We start from the raw sequence: 19,715 nt of genomic DNA on the forward strand, positions 1-19,715 counted from the left end.
CATATTAGGTGTTGAATGTTCAAGTAAATATTGAAATAAATCATGAAACAATAATAATTTAAAATATAACCCATAAAACTGTGACATATTTCTATTTATTCATCACTTTAAAACTTTTAGTTTTATTAAATCATTATTCAGGGTCTTCTTTGACCAGCCAGCTGCCGCCACTTTTAAAGAAACTTCCTGATGCTCCCATTGTCTTTTCTTTAGCTTATCCACACGCCTCACTTGCTTCAGCAATTGAAGAACTATAGCACATTCCTGCAAGGCATCAACTGTAGTAAGGGGACCCATGGTGAACCTCTAGATGCTTTGTGTTTGTTTTCATTACATAGGGCAGAGGAGTCAACAAACCATCCCAGTGTGCCGCTGCCTTCAGTTAGCATTTGGATGTTAATTAAAGGTGATATAGGGTTTATTACTACAGTACTGGACTTACTGTATGCCATTATTATACCAGTAGCAAAAAGAAAGTGAAATACTGTATCGTTAGGTTAAGTAAGATAAGGTTAGTTTTTTGTATATTTTTACCCCACAATTCCCCTCTACTGTACTGTATTTCAAAGCCATACTTACCTCTGGAGACTCCTAAATGGAGGTACTGGGGTCACAGCTCCGACACAACAAACCCTCTTTACCCCACGTCTCAGTTTCAATTCCAGACTTAACCAACACTGGCACATTTATAGGAACTTAAATATCCAAAAGCCAGTGCCATAGTACTGTACTGTACACGGGTGTAGCTCCTGGGAGGGATTGGGGACTTCCCTATGCAACCCCCCCCCCCCATTACAATTCACAGAAGAAAAATTTAAGTCCCGTTAAGTCGCTTGTGGATTTACTTCATTGTTAAAAAGGTCAGATTATAACTCAGTTTATAAAGTAAGAAACAATCTAAATGTGTATTTTATTCTGATTACGTTCGGAGGCGCATTTCTACAAGTGACGTCTCTGAACCTTCAAGCTACACCTCCAGTAACATCATACCCAATAACTGTTACTAACTTACTAGTGCGAAACTGAATAGAGACCGACCTGCTAGTGAGGTGACCAGGTGCCAAGAAAATAAAATAAAGTGCCATACCCGAGGAGGACTTAGAGAGCTGTGAGTGTTAGCTGTGGCGACCATTTAAATGTTTTTTTTTTAAGTTCACCTTTGTATTAAAATTTTTGTTCCTGAAAATTTAAAGAAAAAAATAACATTAATATTATTGTATACAACCTATAAGATACCGCTAAATAATTGTAATTTAGTTAAGTTTGTGTTGTGGTCTTCGAGGAGGAACTAGTGACCGGTCTCGAGGTGGACAATGTGGTGAGGCGAAATATTTACATTATATTAACTATATTCTCAATACTTCACTCTTACATCTTACTTTAAAGGTTTGTTGAATATTATGGAGATTTTTTCATGCAATTGACTTTAGTATTTGGTGTAAATGAAGTGCCTGTGTTTATTATTTACAAGCATCTTATCTCCTCCATAGTCCATTTTCTCATTATTTTGCCGAGGGTTGTGTTAATTATCAGTACTGTTCTTGTTATAATTTCTGTAGGTAGAGTCTTTCAGAGGTCTGTCATTCTGGGTGAAGAAGTATTTACACGTCTTTCTACCGTCTCGTGTGACTCGGGTTAACTGGGACCTGTAAAATTAGCAGTAAAGGTTTTATTTCTAACCTAACCTAACCAACTTAACCTAAATAATATAATACTGTAATGTTTTGGTGAAAGCTTAAGTTTACGTAGAGCTTAAATTTAGGAAGGTTAGTTTTTTTATGCACGAAAATTTATATAATGTAGCAATATTTAATACTTTTGAAAGTTGTCAGCCTTACCATATGTTAACATCAAGGTTTTATATCTTTTAAATACAAGACAACAGAAGATAACTTTTTATGCCTCAAGAATATCCCATAAGAGGTGGAGGATTTGCATTACCCTGTATTTGTGATTTGTTTTTCTCTTAACTCTTACATAAGACAGTGGCTATTTGTCTGCTCGTGGACCTTTACATCCCTCAGTTCTCTAGCATTTGTGTTGATTGATGCTGGTCTTGTGCATTACTGAATTTGGTCACTTGCAAACCTAACCTAACCATATTTCCAAGTGACCACATTCATTTACAACTACTGTACTTACTTATTCAATGTTACTTTCTTCATTCTTGAATTATTGGAAAGAATAAAATATCATTTGAAGTACAAGCATATGAAGAAAATACAACAGCAGTACCATACAGATGGGAGTTGTCTTTACCTGCTATAAATAAGAACTAAGAATGGAGGAAACTGCAGCAAGCTTACTGGCCCATACTAGGCAGCCCCGTTTATATCCAACCCATATTGCACGTATATCTGCCCAACCTGTATTTGAAGCTATGGTAATTGGAAACATTGTAGCTCATGGTCCGGCCACCTGGTACTGTGGTATTGCCCTCTATGGTCACATCTTGTGAGGTCATGTTATCTACCTTCCATCAGGTCATGTAATTAACACCAAAATTCAAGACTCCTCTCCCCTGCTGTCTTTTCAAACCTTCAATATTTGCTCTATGAAAACTGGCACTTCCTTGGAATTTTCCCTGAGACTGACTTTTAAGTGTCAGGTTGAATATCACTTCCTTGTGATCACTTTTTGCTGTTTCTAGTCTTGTCCAGTTTCTTGTAGGTGTAAAATTATTACTGTAGCTACTGTACTTACTGCATGTACAGTATTTCACTTTTTATGTTTTATATTGATACATATACACCACTATTAAGAAAATGTTTTGTAGGCTTCAGATATCTGGATTTTTTTTACGTCAGCCTTTACAATGGTAGACTATGGGAAAATGTGTTTCAATTTACAAAATATTTTTTTAGAAATATTTGTTCTAGAATGAATCCTTTCATACATCAGGGTAGGCTTGTAATAGTAAATACTATACAGTACTGTACCGAGAAACATTACACTCATCAGTACACTATACTGTACTTAAAACAAATATTTAGTTATACACTTTTCAAATAACTGAACTGTAATGTACTGTAAATGCTTATCCAGTTCCAAGCTGCAGCAAATAACATGTCATTATTTTCTGTGATCCATAGGTAGCCACTGTACTTGAGACTAGCTAAACAATGGATAAAGATCCCTCTTTCTCTGGAGTACATGAGAGAAGAAAGAAGTCGACAGAGAAATTTAGGGGTGGTAAAGGCAAGGTACTGGAATGTCTTGAGTTATGTATGGTGATATGAAGGCTGTGTGTACGTATAGGAGTCATACTTCATACCATCTGTTAAGTCAGTTACTGTATGTATTTTACTCCTGTTCCTTGTATCAAGCTGAGCTGTGTGTAGTGCTCACTTAGTACACGTGTAGGTGATCATGTCTGGGGGAGTATAGAAATACAATATCCTAAAAACATATTCATTTTACCATAAACTCCCGATTCTCTAAATCAAAATTTAGGTGTTTGAGGAATCAACAAAACAAAGAATCACTTCAATCCTACATGAGCGCCTCATCCAGGGCCCAACCATTTAGATATAATGGGTGAGAAGCCTTCATTGCCCTGGGGCAGCTCCCATAAGCCCCTACAATGATGCCCAGCAAATACCAAATATGGGGTATTTAAATTGGGCCCATGAGAAATCCAGTACAGTATATGCATCAGTTGTGAGACATGTCTGCCGGGGGTTAAAGACAAGTCCCAACATACAGTAATACTCTTAATCATGGCTCGATAAAGTCACAATCTCATAAGTTAAAGAAATTGCCTGACAGAATCTACATATTACAGATGCCATCATCCTGAGGGAATCCCCATCCATATTCCTCATTTACTCAGAAACACATTTGTACTTTCACATGTGTAGACACACGCATCAAAAATATCTCACCATGTTTGTAATATCATTGAATGTTTACATTAATTGATAAATTGGACACTGAAGCGTGTTTTACAAAAATCTTGAACATTTAAGGGGTTATTGTAGATGTTTAAACAGTTTTTGTGGGTGCATACAGGATTTTGTGGCTGTCATGTTGGATGCAACTGCCTGCTGTGTAACCATGGCTGGCTGTAGTCCTGCTTCCATTTACAGCACCAGATGTTAGATGATTTACTCTACATATACAGTATACTGTATTTGTAAGATGTGTTAGTTTACTACAGTATTTTTATTTTAGTCCAGAAGAAATCCCAAGAATGAGGGCAACATTATGCGAGCAGAAGTACAGAGGTACAAAGACCGAGAGAAGGTAAATATCCTGTGGTTTATGAACAATTTAAGTGAGGTAATTAATAGAAAATTTTTTAATGCTCTATTAGTATCACTTAACTGGTCACAGGACAAGTTAACCCTTCAGGTCTTGGCATTGTCATCATTTACCGGTAGTTTATAGTTTATTCCAGATTTTACAACAAATATTTTTAATTCCAACAAATTCTGCTCATACAGCTCACTCTCCTAAATTGTCTAGCTACATGAATAGTATTTATTGTTGTTTCTGGTGAGTAAAGTGCCAAGACCTGACAGCATCCCACTTCTCACCTTGTAAAAATTTGTACCCAAACGTTTTTTTTCTTCTATTTTTAAGCTGTCTATTTTTTATGGCTAAATCTTTAGTGTGTTGTACAGTATCCCACTTACAGGACCCACTCACCATCCCCCCATTATGTTCCCTTATCTTGAGACCAGGTGATGTCTGGGCTGTTTGTGAAAATTACGCAGTAGTCATTCACTCCATCAGACCCTCACCTTTCACCTCAGTCATCATGGAGTGTGTTGAAGGCAAATAGTTACAGTATTGTATTCAAATGCCTTGGGCGACACCAATTCCACACTAACACCCAATGTGGTTTCTCTTCCACTCATTCCATAACATGCATTTCATCTCCCAATTCATAATTCTGATTATACTCTTGACAACTTATGATGACTCTTCTTTTGTTGACATGTCCAGACAACTTCCCATTAACCCTCTCATGGTGTCTTGATGCAGATTCCATCGCTAAGCACTCCTGTGCTGGCCTGACCCCATCCTGTTCAGCCATATCTCACACTGAGAGCACCCCTACAGTATGCTGGAACAGTGGACTGGTCCCATCAATCACCTAAGATCCTCCCATCTCTAAGGGTGCAATTTGAGTGTGGATCTCTACATAATGTTTACTAAAAATGGAAAAACCGTTCCTGTTCCTGGCGTAACCTGCGTCATAAGACTGTGACGGAGTGAGACACCATGGCCAGGAGTACCAAAGGGTTAATGTTGGAGTTTTCATGGTACACGTTTTCTTACTCTCTTCACATTAATAACTGTTCATTCCTGTCAATTAAGCATATCCCTTGGCTGATGACACCTGCCTTTATAGTTAATCCTAGCTTTCTAATACAGTACAGTACCCACACACAGTTAGGTCTTACTTTACTGTACTTACCAGTACTGTACTTCATCCTCTTTGCTGCTGCTCGGCTCTCTAGCCAGTTGGGGGGTCAGTCATATACCTGTTACACTCTATTGGCAAGTACAGTACAGTACAGTACTGGGCACACAGTACAGTACTGTACTTGTTAAGACACACTTACTGTCTCTCACAAAAAAGATCATTTTTAGTCTTGACTTATCAGTCAATAACACCCTCATTTATATCAGCCACCAACCCCAACACTGGACAAGTAAGGTCATAACAAGAATTCACTGACTACCTGAATGGCTAGTAAACTGATAAGTAGTGGAAATGATAAATAAAAAAAGGTATCCAATTTTACTTCTGCCAGTCTGTCAGCTATTTAGAGAAGGGGACTTACTGTGTAAGCTTTAGAGAAGGGGACTTACTGTGTAAGCTTTAGAGAAGGGGACTTACTGTGTAAGCTTTAGAGAAGGGGACTTACTGTGTTAGCTTTAGAGAAGGGGACTTACTGTGTAAGCTTTAGAGAAGGGGACTTACTGTGTAAGCTTTAGATAAGGGGACTTACTGTATAAGCTTTAGAGAAGGGGACTTACTGTGTAAGCTTTAGAGAAGGGGACTTACTGTGTAAGCTTTAGAGAAGGGGACTTACTGTGTAAGCTTTAGAGAAGGGGACTTACTGTGTAAGCTTTAGAGAAGGGGACTTACTGTGTAAGATTTAGAGAAGGACTTACTGTGTAAGTAGAGAAGGGGACTTACTGTGTAAGCTTATGTTTCTCATTAGATGATATAACTTTCAAATGAGTTTAGGAGTGATGTGATTGGTCAGCAGAGACCATGGGACAACAGGAACTCTTCAAATGTCCACTGATGGGAAAACCCTGTCAGTCCTGCTTCATGCCCTTATTGCTTCTTTTAGCTAAACCCAACAGTTTTCATGATATATTGAACAGTTTTCTTCCGCTGACTAGACCACCACTAATTGTGGAGGCTGCTTGCTTAGGTTAGGAATGTCAAAAGGAAATTGAGTCTAGATTATCCCTTGAAACATTATTCAATTTATATTTTGATATGTTTCATTCATCTTACAGAGTATGCAGAATGAGGACAGTTCCACAGTTTCTAGCAGAAGGGTGACGGTTAGTATGCTTCCTATATCTGAACCTACATGCAGTATATTGGGACCAAGAAAGAGTGAATGTTACTGACTGAGCCAAAGCCTGTTACTTATCATTTAAGCCTCACTGCAATAGTACTGTATAGTGGTAAGGTCTTGTAAGTGAGGAGGAGGGAGGGGGAGCAGAAATGGAATTGTAGGTATATTGTTTGCAATATTGGTTATCTTAGGTCTTGTGTGTGTGTGGAATAGGGGCTAAAAAGTGCTCTGTTTTAGGGGACATTTGTTCACCTACTAGCATCTCTACAGAAACTAGCATCACCCTATGTGGAATTATTATTATCTATATACAGTAGTTCTCTTACTTTTTAGGTTACAATGCATCTTATATTGCTATTTGATTGTGATTTTCTTATAAATGAAATTCTACGGGGACACCACATTTAAGATTTTATTTGGCTACCACCAGACGATTCTATTTAGCTCAGAGGGGAACCTGCACATAATGAGTTAATACTCCATCACATGAAAAACTTTATTGTTAAAGATATCTACAGAGCATGAATGGTTATTTCCCTTTGTTTTTAATTCCAGATTCGTCAGGGAATCTATGCACATGGCTGTAGTTCAGGAGCTGTACGTAGAGGTGAGTAGTTTCTCAGTAATATTAGTTACCAGTTTAAGGGACTTTTTAAAATTTATTAATAGTATGAGGTTCTGTGTAGAGGTTGACTGAGGTGGTTTAGGCATGGGGAGAGAATGGAGGAAATAAATGAGTTTGAATGGTGAGGTGAGGAGAGCCAGTGGTAAGCCAAGAATGACTTAAGGAAATGTAAGAAATGCCCTCAGAGATAAGAACCAAACAAGAGAAACTGCAAGTGAGTGAACAGCATGAAGGTCTACCATCAGGTCATCAGGGTAGTTTACAGGAGTTTTCAAGAATGCGATCCTCATGAAGGTCAAGGCTCTTCAGTATATCATTTTGTAAGTTTTAGGGTAGCTTAATAATTGTAATTCTGTCTTATAGCCATATTGCACTGTCAATTAAATGGGATGAAACAAAGGTGTGTTAATATGTTTGAGCCAAGAGCTACATTTCATATTAGATACATTTCACTTGCAGAGGTTGGGTTAAGTAGAGAGACCAAAGCTCGAGCAGAAGCCAACCTGTCACGCATCCTTGAACTGGCCAGCCACGGACCTTGTGATAAAGTAACTAATGATTCCACGTTGGTCACTGTATCTCCTCACCGTTCTTTTCTCAAGAAGAAGCCTGCAAGTAATAGTTCGACTCATAATGAAGTCGGTAAGCATGTCATAGTGTGTCCTATTTATTACCATGAAACCTCACTAATCTGGATCCCATTGGTCTGGATTCTGGTTGATCTGGACTCAGCATGGTTTGACCTCTTGACCAAATGGCATCAGTGTGTGTAATCCTCAGTGCAGAGGAAGTGTCTTACAAACTTTTTCCACCCTATATTATTTTGAAAAAAAAAAAAAAATATACAGTACAGTAGTAAAATATTCATGAAGTAAAACTAAATAGAACAATTGTAGAATAATATATGTACTGTATTCATTAGATGACTGGAATAAAGCAAAGGGGCAGCAGTTATATATTCCACAGTGGGAAAACTGAGGGAGGTGCACCAATGACTTCCAGATAACACACACCCAGGCTGGTCTCTCTACTTTTCTGAGGCTGTATAGTACTATATTTCCTCACACATCAGTTCCTTGTAACAGGTCTGTCTCACCTTTACCTTCATCATTCACTTCCTAATATTTTCCACTCTTTCAGTTCTACAAATACTTCTTCGTTATTTAACTCACATTTAACTCATCCATCCGTGCTAAAGCTTCCACTTGCTGTTTTTTGTTGTGGTGTGGAAGCTGTGTTTGGACCTCGGGGCGTAAAAAATACGATAGTGACTAGTTGCACCACGTTCCTGGCTTAGGGTAGTGGCAGGGTTATGAAAATATTGAAGTGTATTATACTGTATAGCCAAAATGAAAAATATAGTTAGATATCATCTGTTTTGAACCCTGTAATAGAGGTGGTAGGGCGAGTGAGGAGGTAAGTTGAATCTTCTCTCCTTTAGTTTGTAATGAGACCAGTTTACTGATGCCGAGGTAACCGTATTTTGTGATGTAGTACTGTCCATCTTGTCTGTCTCTTGTTAACAGTTATCTCTATATATGTTTACATAAGTTTCAGAGACATGGTAATGTATTTACTATTAACTAATGCAGTACAGTGGGTCCCTGGGCTACTAACTGGTTCCATTCCTGAGGACATTCGTAAGCTGGATTTGTACATAGGTCGGAACACATGCTATATACCGTACTTACACAACAATGTTTAAAATCCCACTATATCATAGCCTAAGTCCTTATATACATCTAAAATAACATAATTTAAGACAAAAGAAGAAATAGAATGACAAAATACAGTAAATGAAAGTAAAAAAAATAAGTCAACAGGTAAATAAAATACCGTACTATAAATTTCAAGTTTAATCCCGCTCTTATCAGCGGGTGTTCGTAAGTCGGGGACCTCCTGTACAGTATATGTAAGCATATTTAGTACTATAAATTGAGAATGTTGTCTTTAAATCATATTAAATTTGTTAAATATTTTCAGTTTCTCCTGGGATAAGAAAAGAGGAGAACGCCAGTAATGTAAGGTTGTCATCACCAGGAACAGACAGTGTTAAGGCAGTCAGTAGTTCCCAGTCAAAGGTGATTATTTACAAACAAGCTCTTCAAGTTTTATGTGTAAAAAAGCAAAGTATATGAGGATTTGGATTTTGCTTACTTTTCTACTTCAGGATAATTTATAAGTGTTATATGATCTGAGAGAATTACTCCCCATTTAAAACAGAAAATTTAACACAATGGGAAAATTTGGTGAAGTGTATTTAGTTAGGCCACTTATTATGGGGTGAGGTGGATCAAAGAGCAGATGCTGATATCATTTTGTATGTTCGCACATTGTTTTGTTCACATGTTTGTTTGTGTGCATGAATTTTGTTTGATCATGCAGTCAAGGGGAAGGAACTGCATGTAGTTGGGGTCAGAGCTGGAAGTGTGAACCCTATGTAGAAGAGCAAGTGAGGTGCTGAAGACATTGAGCTGTAGCACCAAAAGTCACACTATGTTGAGTATTACTTTTATTACTTAAACACTATACCATATGGCCAGAGGGTGCTAGGCAGTTCTGGAATGGGATATTGTGGTAGAAGTCAGAGTATGTTACACACTACAGTATTTGACCAGAAACTTGAACTAGAACAAGAGCATTGTTGATCTTTGTACTTTACACTAAACTGTTGCTAATTTGATATCATTGGGGTCTGATTCGTTTAAATTAGTGAGGGTTCAGTATACTTCCTTGTTAAGAGGTTAGAGAATAGGATTGTTTGATTTAATTATATAATAGTTATGGCCTATAATTAGTTATATACATGTTGTTGGTGTATTACAGAGGCACAAAACTAGTCATGATAAACACCAAACAGACTTACCTACTGTGACGACAAGAGAGACTACGAGAAAAGAATTGTCCCGTGAAAGAAGAACAAATGAAGAAGGTATTTCCTATTACAGAGATACAGTACAGTACTTATATTTTTTGTACAGTATTTACATCTATAAACGCTTCCAGTAGTGTACAGTATATGACAGTTTCTTCCTCAAAGTAGTGTACTGTTCCTCCCTTTATGCTTTTTAGTCAGACCTCTTTGATTGTCCTCAGCCACACCTTAAAGATAAACTGTTTAGCCTCAACTGTGTGGCTTCATAAAGTAAATAAGGTGATTCTCTCTTCTTTTGTAGAGGTAGAACATTATAGTTGAGGTGCTGTCAGTTCACTGCATAGCATATGATATCCTTTATTCTGTTCCTCACTAGTTTGGAATACTCAAGTCACTTGTAGATGACTGAAGTTCATAAAACTGCGAGGGCAAACTTTTTTGGAGTAAGTTTTGTGAACTCGTGAAACAATCAGCCAGAGTGTTGTGACATCACCAAGTGTGAGCTCATTCAAGGCCAGACTTGACCAACACTGGAGCAGGTTCTAATATATTCAAGAGCCAGTTCATTCATGCCCAGTATTTGCCAACAGTGCATAACAGAGACGTGACCGACCGCCCAAGCGACCAACGAGCCGATCCGTGGCGAAGAGAATAAAAGTAAAAGTAAATTACTACTGTGTTCACCATGTGGTGTAAAAACAAGTCCTATACCACCCTCACCTTCCTACTGAAAACATCTACCGTACTGCTTAGGGTGGTACCGTGTATACACTCACGTTCATCGGCCGCAGTATTATGTGAACATTTGCACGTGTGGTACTGTACACCTGTACCACATAACAAGATTTTAATACTTAATAAATTAAACAAACCAGCAGCTTCCTCCATTGTTTGTTGGGATTCTCACCTAACTGTTGGGATTTCATTCCTAAACTTAATATAGATTTAAGAGAACAATACAGTACAGTATAATTTTCATATTTGTTTCTTTGTTTCATTCTTACCTAAAAAAGCCCAATTTGAAACCTGAAATTTTGAGCGTAAGGGATTTATGTGGATCTAAAATTGGTATTACTGAACAGTAGTTGATTTTGTATTTAATTGCAGAAAGCCAGAATATGAAGCACCCAGAGAAACCTGAAACTAAAGAGAATGTTTGTTCCCCAGAGAAAAAGGTAAGGTCTCTGAAAAAAATCTGGCATCACTTACAGTTATTGTTTGTAGAGAAAAAGTTTCTGCTCCATTGCAGTGAACAGTACAGTATGGTAGTGTTCAGAATTTAGTATGTTCTGCTTCTCATCAATTGTTTGTCATGTAGATTTATTTTACCAGATGCAGTAAATACTTGAAAAATATTTTCCATAACTTTGAGGTCCTGGAACATAATCTTGATGGTGTGTTTTTTGCAGAGAATGTGGCATGAATCAGCAGCAGCTGCTGTAAGAGCTTCTCTTGAAGAAAAATCTAACATATTTGGCAAAGCTAAAAGTAAGAAAATTGGTTGTTTTTGTATTTTATTGTTGTCTAGTGGAAAGGATACTACCCTGTATCATTATTTCATGAAATATCTTTATAGTAACCAGTAGTTTTTTCCTCGGGGTTGTGGTAATGGTTTCTCCTGCCGTATAGGTGACTGTTTGTATCAGAGGAGGATCCAGAGATGTAATTGCAGGGAGGAACAAGCCCTATGAGGGATCCAGGATCATGCTCCCCAGAAGACAAATTCTTATTGTTGGAAGAAAACTTTCCTAAGTTCATTGGCAATCTTTTACAAGGTTGTTTCATGGTAGATATTCCATCATGGCATCTCTTATAATGCTCTCTAGTACTTTACATACTATACTGGTCAGGCTCACTGGTTTATGATTATTTGTGGAGTGACGATAATCCATGCTTGAATATAGACTATAAGCCATTTTCCAAGCATTTGCTGAACAGGATCTTAAGGAATGAAAAATTCAATATGAAACTTACAATCTTTTTTCTTCATGTGTGTTGTTGTTGTTGATTCTGACCAGCAAGCACCAGTGTAGGAAAGAGCTTACAAAATAGTATTAAAATGGACTAAGGGAAGTGCTCTGTTAAATGCTAGCACATTGTACACACTGACAAAGCCTATCAGCATCAGAGGTACAATACAGTAGTTAAGTATTTGGATGCCTTATTCAAGTAAAGAATTCACTTGGTGGGCTGATGCATATCTTGACTTAGTTATTAAATTATGTGGTTTTTCTATGGACAGCAAAGTTACTTAATCAAGAATTAGAGCTCTAACACACCAATGTCCCTCATGATTCCCAAACCATGGCTTCTGAGGTCCAACCATTCAGTCCTGGCTAGTCCATAATCTGGTCATGGTTCGTTCCTCAATGCAGTCACCTCGGCCTGGACCAGAAAAGAGTATTTCCTGCTTCAGTCCTCCATATATGGCTGGTAGTCCCTCTAGTTCCTCAACATAACCAGTTAACCTGTACAATGTTTTCAATTTATTTTTTTCTTTTACAGAGTATCATTATATGGTTCTTGAGGAAATACAAAACAAATTTGAAGAATGGTATGTATACTATATATATATATATTATGTTTTCTTTGTGTGTGGAAGGTTTAGATAAAGATTTTCTTCTTTGAAATACATGAATCAACTTTTTTGAAAAAGTGGAACAAATTTTACTGAATTAGTTTGTGTTCATGTGTTTTGTTTTGTTCTTTTTTATTATCTTTTCTGTTTTATTGATATTCTTATTTAATTCTCTTTCTCTCTCTTTATTATTGTATTTAATGTATTTAGCCATCATACATACAGTGCACTTAAGTACAGGTATTGTGCCACACTCAGTTTTAGACCTTAATCTTGGTCATATACACAGTAAAAATAAGTACCTTACCATTTTTTTATGAAACAATTTGACACAATGAATGAATGATTATGACGACCCCACTGAGACAACACGAGTCATATGATCACAAAATTCATCCGACTCATATGGGAAGATAATTTTTTTCACTGTGTCTTGTACCATTAACTCCTCCCCTCCTACACCTCTTTGTCATACCTGTTCTGATAATTTACTCTGCAGGACAAAACATGTAATTATTAGATTTTTTTTTGAGTATTTTTATTTTAATGTAGAGTATAATGCACTTTTTTATTTCATACCTTTATCATTGAAGTTACAGTAATGTTCTAAATCCCTTGAGATCAAAGTACTGTAGTTAAGAAGGATGCTGTAATTACTGGCACTATCTTCCCCTTAACACAGGTTCCCATAGTTACCTTATTTAGTCTTTGTGTTGTACTTATTATAGAATTATATATTGATCCTATCTAAAGATCAACAATACTTAATCATTTTTTTTCATCCAGTGATTTTAAAGTCAAGTTCAAGTGATATCAGAATTCCTTAGTTATCATTTTAATATTTCAGTGCCGAATATAGGACTGCTTTATCTGCAAGTTTGGATTCATCTCTAGATATTCAAGAAGTCAAGAAAGGCAGAATGTGCAGTGTTACAAAAACATCAGAAACAGGTATGTCATTCTAACTTTACTGCAGCATTTAGGTATTGGATTTTAAAATGATTGAGTCATTCTTGGTAGTACAGTAATTGGGTGGATGTGATAACCCTTGAGAGCATTACTGAATGATACAGTAAGGGGCGATGTCAAGGTAATACTGTATCAGGTTCCACAGTTGATATGATCGTGTTTTTGGAATCTCTTTATTCTTGACAATTTCTTTGACTTCGCGCATCTCGTCTATGACTTCTTTTACATAGTTTTCTCTTTCTATACATATTTTTTATCCATCAAGTTCCTTCCCCCAGTTATGAAGATCCATCTATCCCCAAATAATTCACACACTCCTGTTCATTAATTGTATATCTTTGTTACCTTTCTCAACTATTTTCATCAGTTACTTTTCTTTAGTCACCATCAAGTACCCAGGTATTTTTTTTCCTAATACATTCTGTTTGCACTTTCTTAATAATAAACCTACCTCTAATTTGTTTATATTCATTCTTATCTAAAGTTCACAGGTATTCCTTTGGCACCCTTGAATCTGTCATCTATTCAACTATTTTAACACTGTTCCATCCCGCATCCTAAATATTTAAGTGGTGATTCCTTCCATTCTTGGTGCTACCCATTTATCAGCTTACTAATGATCTGTGTCACCTTCTCCCTCATTACTTTTCTTCTTTTGCTTTGACATTATTCACTTTACTGTTTTCTGATAAGGATAATTATGCCTCTCATCTGAAATTTAGTAGTTGATCAGAATATTTTCCACGTTTCCTCTTTGCCTTTTCTCTTCTTCTATGCAATATAGCAGAACAACTCTAGTACACACACACACACACACCTTTAGGCCTGACTTTTTAGTGAACATATGAATTTTATTTTATTTTCAAAGTGAGGAGTTATGTATATCGTGGGTGCAGTAGACCTTTAGACCACCAATCCAAAATATCAGGTACGTACAATACCGGGAACTGTGGGGTTGTTTGGTGTGTGGCTACTCAGTTTGGTAGTTGGGTCAAAACAGGCTTGATACACAACTGAATTCCAGTTCTTGTTAAGTATTTGTTGGAGCTTTGCTGTAAGATTCTTAGCTGTAATATGTATTTTTGTAATAATAATTGTTATTTCTTTTATCAGATGATCAAAATAGAGGCCAGGTTGATATGCAAGTATTAAATACCATGAGAACTCCACCATCCACCGAATACTTGAAAAGAAATCAAGAATTGGAATTGCCACATCAACATAAAGAATTAGCATTAAATGAGACAATGTGTCCAGGCACAACCATCATTAATCCCAGGGCACTCTTGAGACGTTATGAGAAGAAGCTGGAAGAAGGCAACACACACAAGCACTCAAGTGAGAGGACAGGCTTACCTGGTGTTGGTTATCAGAGTGAATGTGTACATGATTCAAAGGATGTTCCTCTGGAGACTGAAGATGTTTCTACTTCCAAGTCAAAAACTAATACCATAACTCGTAGAGGTACAAGAAAACTTTATCCGGTTGACGCAAAAGCTGATACAACACAAGAAATATTGTCTTCTATATATCATGCAAAGAAAATAGATCATCCTAATATGCAGGGTAATGATACCCCAACATCTAACTCTGGGTATCATTACGAATGTCCTAAAACAGTAGTAGTTGATGCCCTTAATTATCTAGAGAGGTGTGAACACAATTCTAGTAACCATCAGAGAATGGCTTCCAGTCAAAGTACAAACAAAAGGTTATTGGATTATTCATTTAGGAAAGGTAACATTCCCCAGCGCGAGGCAGACATTGATCCCCTAATGACAGCTCACTCATCTCTGGACAGCGTATTTGATGATTCTATTAGAAGCAAAACTGACTTCATCCATAAAGGAAAGCATCCTGTTAGAAGAAAAGGCAATAGAGAAAGCTCACACTCATTTTACAGTGAGAGAAATGGAAATCAAAATAAAGATGGAACCAGTTGTTCGCTCAGAAGATCACGACAAGGTGTTAGAGATGTTGCTTATGGCCGGCCAGAACCTCTCGTGGCTAATACTAGAGAGGAAGGATATAAATTAATCACTGAGAATCCATTTTCATTACATCCACAGTCGAGATCAAAATCTCCAAGAGGTTCTCTGCCTTCATCTGGTTTCACAGTTTCAAACTCTAGTGTACCTGCACTTCCTTCAGATTACAAGTCATTTCCTTTAGCTCATCACTCTGTTTCACGGGGACACTCATCACATCCACTGATCGACTCATCCAGTACAACAGAGCCAGCACATAATCGGCTAGATGATCTGGATAAGCCACAGTATTGCGCGAGAGACCAGATATTCTGCAGCCTTAGTCAGGGAGACGACTTACCATTACCCCTAATGAATCCACATACCGCACACAATATTCAGCATGCAGTCACCTCTAATGAAGGAACCTTTCCAGTATGTTCTTCAGAAAAGCGTTTAGCTTGGCAGAAAAGACTCCAAGCTTTACCATACGTATCTCCTAACCCACCATCACTTACAGACCATCCCACAAAGGCTCCATTAACCAGACATGTGGGATGCAGCAGCAGGCAGTCTAATACCAGTGAACAGTCAAAAGCCCAAATGTGCCAACCATACCTCAGAAGTAGCTGCATCATGGGCCAGAATTCCTATAGTTTATCATCACTACCTGAAGAGAGGCTTCACTCACAGTATCCAAGATTTCCTGAGAGTTTACAAAAAGATCAAGTCTTAAATAGTGATACTGAAAGGACCCAACACCGGGACACATTACCAAGACCACACCAATACCAGAAATCAAATGTATATTCATCCGTTGGTGTTCCTCAGAGTTATAACTGCTGGTAAGTGAGATGCAAACTTTTTCTTAAGATAGAAAAGTGAACATACAAATAGAGGAATGATCCCCCCCCCCTTTTTTGTCTTCCATCATCAGTGTGTTAATGTGAGGAATTTAGGATATGTTTTACGACCAATAATGAATAATAACTCTCCAGTTGCAGCAGTTATTCGGGTACCAGGACACCTAATCAAAATCCTCACGATGCATTCAGAAGTCGCTCTTGTCATTTTCATCCTTATCGTCAAGGTAAGTCTACTATAACGAATAAAGATCATTTTTGTGTTAGGGGGCTCGACAACTTGTGCTCTTCAACTGAATATAATTTTATAACTTTTTCTCAAACACCTGATTAGCATAATTTTCCTTACTGATACTAAATTCTCTTACCATACAAGATACTTTTGTTGTTTCATTAATTTCCACAGGACTTTCTTGTAGCAGTATTTAGTCTATTTCCAATTTTGCTTCTGCAGTATTTACCAGCTACTAGCTCTTATCAAAATTCTTTGGATAAATTGAGTTAGGGAGGAAGGCTCCTTCTTGTGAGGGGAGATGTTTCATATTACAGTAATAAAATGTGTGACATTACAAATAGCTAATGATGTCCCTCACTACCAAACACCACAGGTTTCCCAGTCCCCGGTTTCCTCCTGTACTAACACTGGATAAACCGCCCAAACGGCTAGTAAGTTGATAAGTGGCCAATATGATAAAAAAATAAAAACACTGTACATTATTTTTTTAGTTTTTAATATTTGTTTGCTAATGTATTTTATTTTATTTTAACTTTTAAATTTTTTTTATATTACATAAGTAGGGCACAAATGGGTTAATGTTTGAAATTAGTGTGAACAATGTCTACTTGAAAGGATTTCTGAATATTTTGTTTTAGTTCCAGAGAGTTACGTTCAAGTGAAGGACTGGGTGGACGCAACCAGTAATGTAGATGACCAGCTCTCACAGATACACCACCCCTGTGCTCATGGACGCCTGCAGGTATAGAGTAAATGTAATTTTATACAGTGACCCCTCCGTTAACGAACTCAATCCGTTCCAGAAGGTCGTTCGTTAACCGAAAAGTTCGTTAACCGAAACCATTGTTTCAATGGGTTTTTGGGTAATTGGTTCCAGCTCACCGAAAATTTCCTAAATTCAACAAAAATGGTAGAAAAGTTCACTTACTTTGAGGTGTGTATGTAGAAGGCTCCTGGATGATGATGATGATGATGATGGGATTTAGAATGGGGGTGGAGGAGAAGGAAAAAGAGAAGGCATTGGGGTGGAAGAGAAGTCACCCCATGGCGCCATTTCACCCATAAAATTTTAGCTCTCTTGGTGTAATTCAAGATTATTTTCTTTAAATCAACACTGCACTGCATTATATATTGTCAATATGTAAAATATATTTCAAAATGACCAATAATTTGCTTGGAAACACAGAAAAAAAGCGTTTAGTTGAAGAGAGTCTCAAGCAAGATGTTACCTCCAGTGAAAACAGAGAGAGACTAACTCCTGTTTGCTGTGTTAAGAGGCTGGATGCCGCGCATTAAACTAGTCACTTTACCTTCAGTTATGTTCAATAATTGTTAAAATGACTAAAAATTTAATATTAAACTTTTAAAATTATTGAATAGTATAAACTTCTTGATATTTACTAAAATAGTAAGGAATTTAAGCCCTAGAACCGATTAATGTATTGGCGGACTGATACTAAAGCTGGTTGCCCGGTCAGTGCAAGCGAAAACATGTTGAGGTCGGTTCGTAAGAACTTCGTTAAACGAATTTTTTTTCGTTAACCGAATTGAAGATCCTTATGGAAGGCAGTTCGTTAATCGAAATTACGTTAACCGAGGTGTTCGTTAAACGAGGGGTCACTGTATATCCAGTAATCCTTTTATATCATTGAGCAGCCCTATCCCTTAACTACCTTATGTTGGCCTCTACAAGGTTTAGATTAAAAGTTTGTTAAGTACTGTGCTGGTATTATGAAATGGAATCATAAACAGACAAAATTAAATTTTACTCTACAGTACTGTATTCAGTAATGTACTGTACTGTAGCTGTCAACCAAAAATTGTAGGACCAAGAGGCTTCTGTAAAATGAAAAATTAAGAAATGTGGATACAATCATGAACATGTGCCCAAGGAAAGCATGTAAGGTAATAAACCAGAGTACTGGTACCATAAGGTGGGGTGACTTTGGACAGTGTTTGAGGTTTTTTCAGCTGCTGATTAAGTTTCAAGTGTAAAAACATACAGTATGTTAAGTACACTTTTGGTGCATGAATTAATGGTCTATCCATATAGTCGAGTGTCCATACCTGGAGCTGGCGGACGCCCACTCCACAAGGGGTCACAGCTCAAGGTCGAAGATGCCATAAGCCCAGAAAACTGTGAAGGCAGACTTTTTCGAAATGAGAATTGCAAACTTTTGAAACAACCTGCCAGAGAGTGTTGTGATGGCACCGACTGTAAGCTCTTTCAGGACCAGACTTGACCAGCACTGGAGAAGGTTCAGATACATTCAGGAGCCAGTGCATGCCCAGTACTTGCCAACACTGTGTAACAGAGACGTGACCGACCACCCAAACGGCTAATGAGCCAATCAGTGGTGAAGAGGATAAAAATAAAAAAGTAAAAGTAACTATGAGCTGTCACCTCTTCAACTATATTTTCCGAATCTTGTCCAAAGTCGCCCCATCTTACAGTACTTGTGTCAGGTTGGTTATATTATTAGTTAATGCAAATACTTGTACACTATCTTATTTCATTATTACTTAACACTCACAATGTTATAAAGTTTACAAATTTTCCTACAATCACCCCATATAATCAAAGGTAACTCCTCAAACTCACATGAAGACAAGTGGACTCATCACTCAAACAGAGCCAGTTGCCTGATTGTGCAATGTCTATCTTCTACTCTCATGTAATATGTGGAAAATAAAATAAAATATTCTTTATTTTTAGATTTCATATTCAGTATAGATTATTATGAAGCTAATATCCTTTAACATTTACACAGGTTGCAGAAAACTCCTCCTCTGCAATGCCAACGTCCTTTGACATTAAATGCTCTTCAGAACCCTGGCATTATATACACAAACATTGCTGATGGTGTCGTGTTATAATTGTCATATCAAAGAAATGTGTCATTGGAAGTCAGATGCCAGAGTTAAGAAGTGTTGTAGCTGTATTTGTAGTTCATCGTCTTCATACAGTGGGGTATGCTATAACGAACGGATCCTACTACGAATATTCCTATAACGAACGGTTTTACCTATAAAATTGATAATGCTATAACGA

The 19,715-nt window shown here is 37.3% G+C and overlaps 1 protein-coding gene across 3 annotated transcripts; it reads left to right on the forward strand.

The window, feature by feature from the left end:
* The first annotated feature begins 866 nt into the window (after positions 1-866).
* On the forward strand, positions 867-19,715 carry LOC121869079. Of its 3 annotated transcripts, none has more exons than XM_042370216.1 (16): positions 867-1,108; positions 3,093-3,203; positions 4,174-4,245; positions 6,487-6,534; positions 7,107-7,158; positions 7,636-7,818; positions 9,160-9,257; positions 10,003-10,108; positions 11,159-11,226; positions 11,461-11,539; positions 12,557-12,605; positions 13,477-13,580; positions 14,712-16,410; positions 16,564-16,655; positions 17,302-17,405; positions 19,435-19,715. In XM_042370216.1, exons 2-16 carry the CDS (start codon positions 3,123-3,125, stop codon positions 19,522-19,524), a joined length of 2,925 nt encoding a protein of 974 aa, XP_042226150.1. In that variant the 5' UTR covers positions 867-1,108; positions 3,093-3,122; the 3' UTR covers positions 19,525-19,715. The 3 variants fall into 3 exon arrangements, with proteins under 3 accessions (XP_042226150.1, XP_042226151.1, XP_042226149.1); XM_042370217.1 differs by lacking the exon at positions 867-1,108 and adding an exon at positions 1,136-1,318; XM_042370215.1 differs by lacking the exon at positions 867-1,108 and adding an exon at positions 1,137-1,386.

This window comes from Homarus americanus, unplaced genomic scaffold (genome assembly GCF_018991925.1).
Source record: "Homarus americanus isolate GMGI-L3 unplaced genomic scaffold, GMGI_Hamer_2.0 scaffold24694, whole genome shotgun sequence".
In the NCBI taxonomy this organism is placed as follows: domain Eukaryota; kingdom Metazoa; phylum Arthropoda; class Malacostraca; order Decapoda; family Nephropidae; genus Homarus; species Homarus americanus.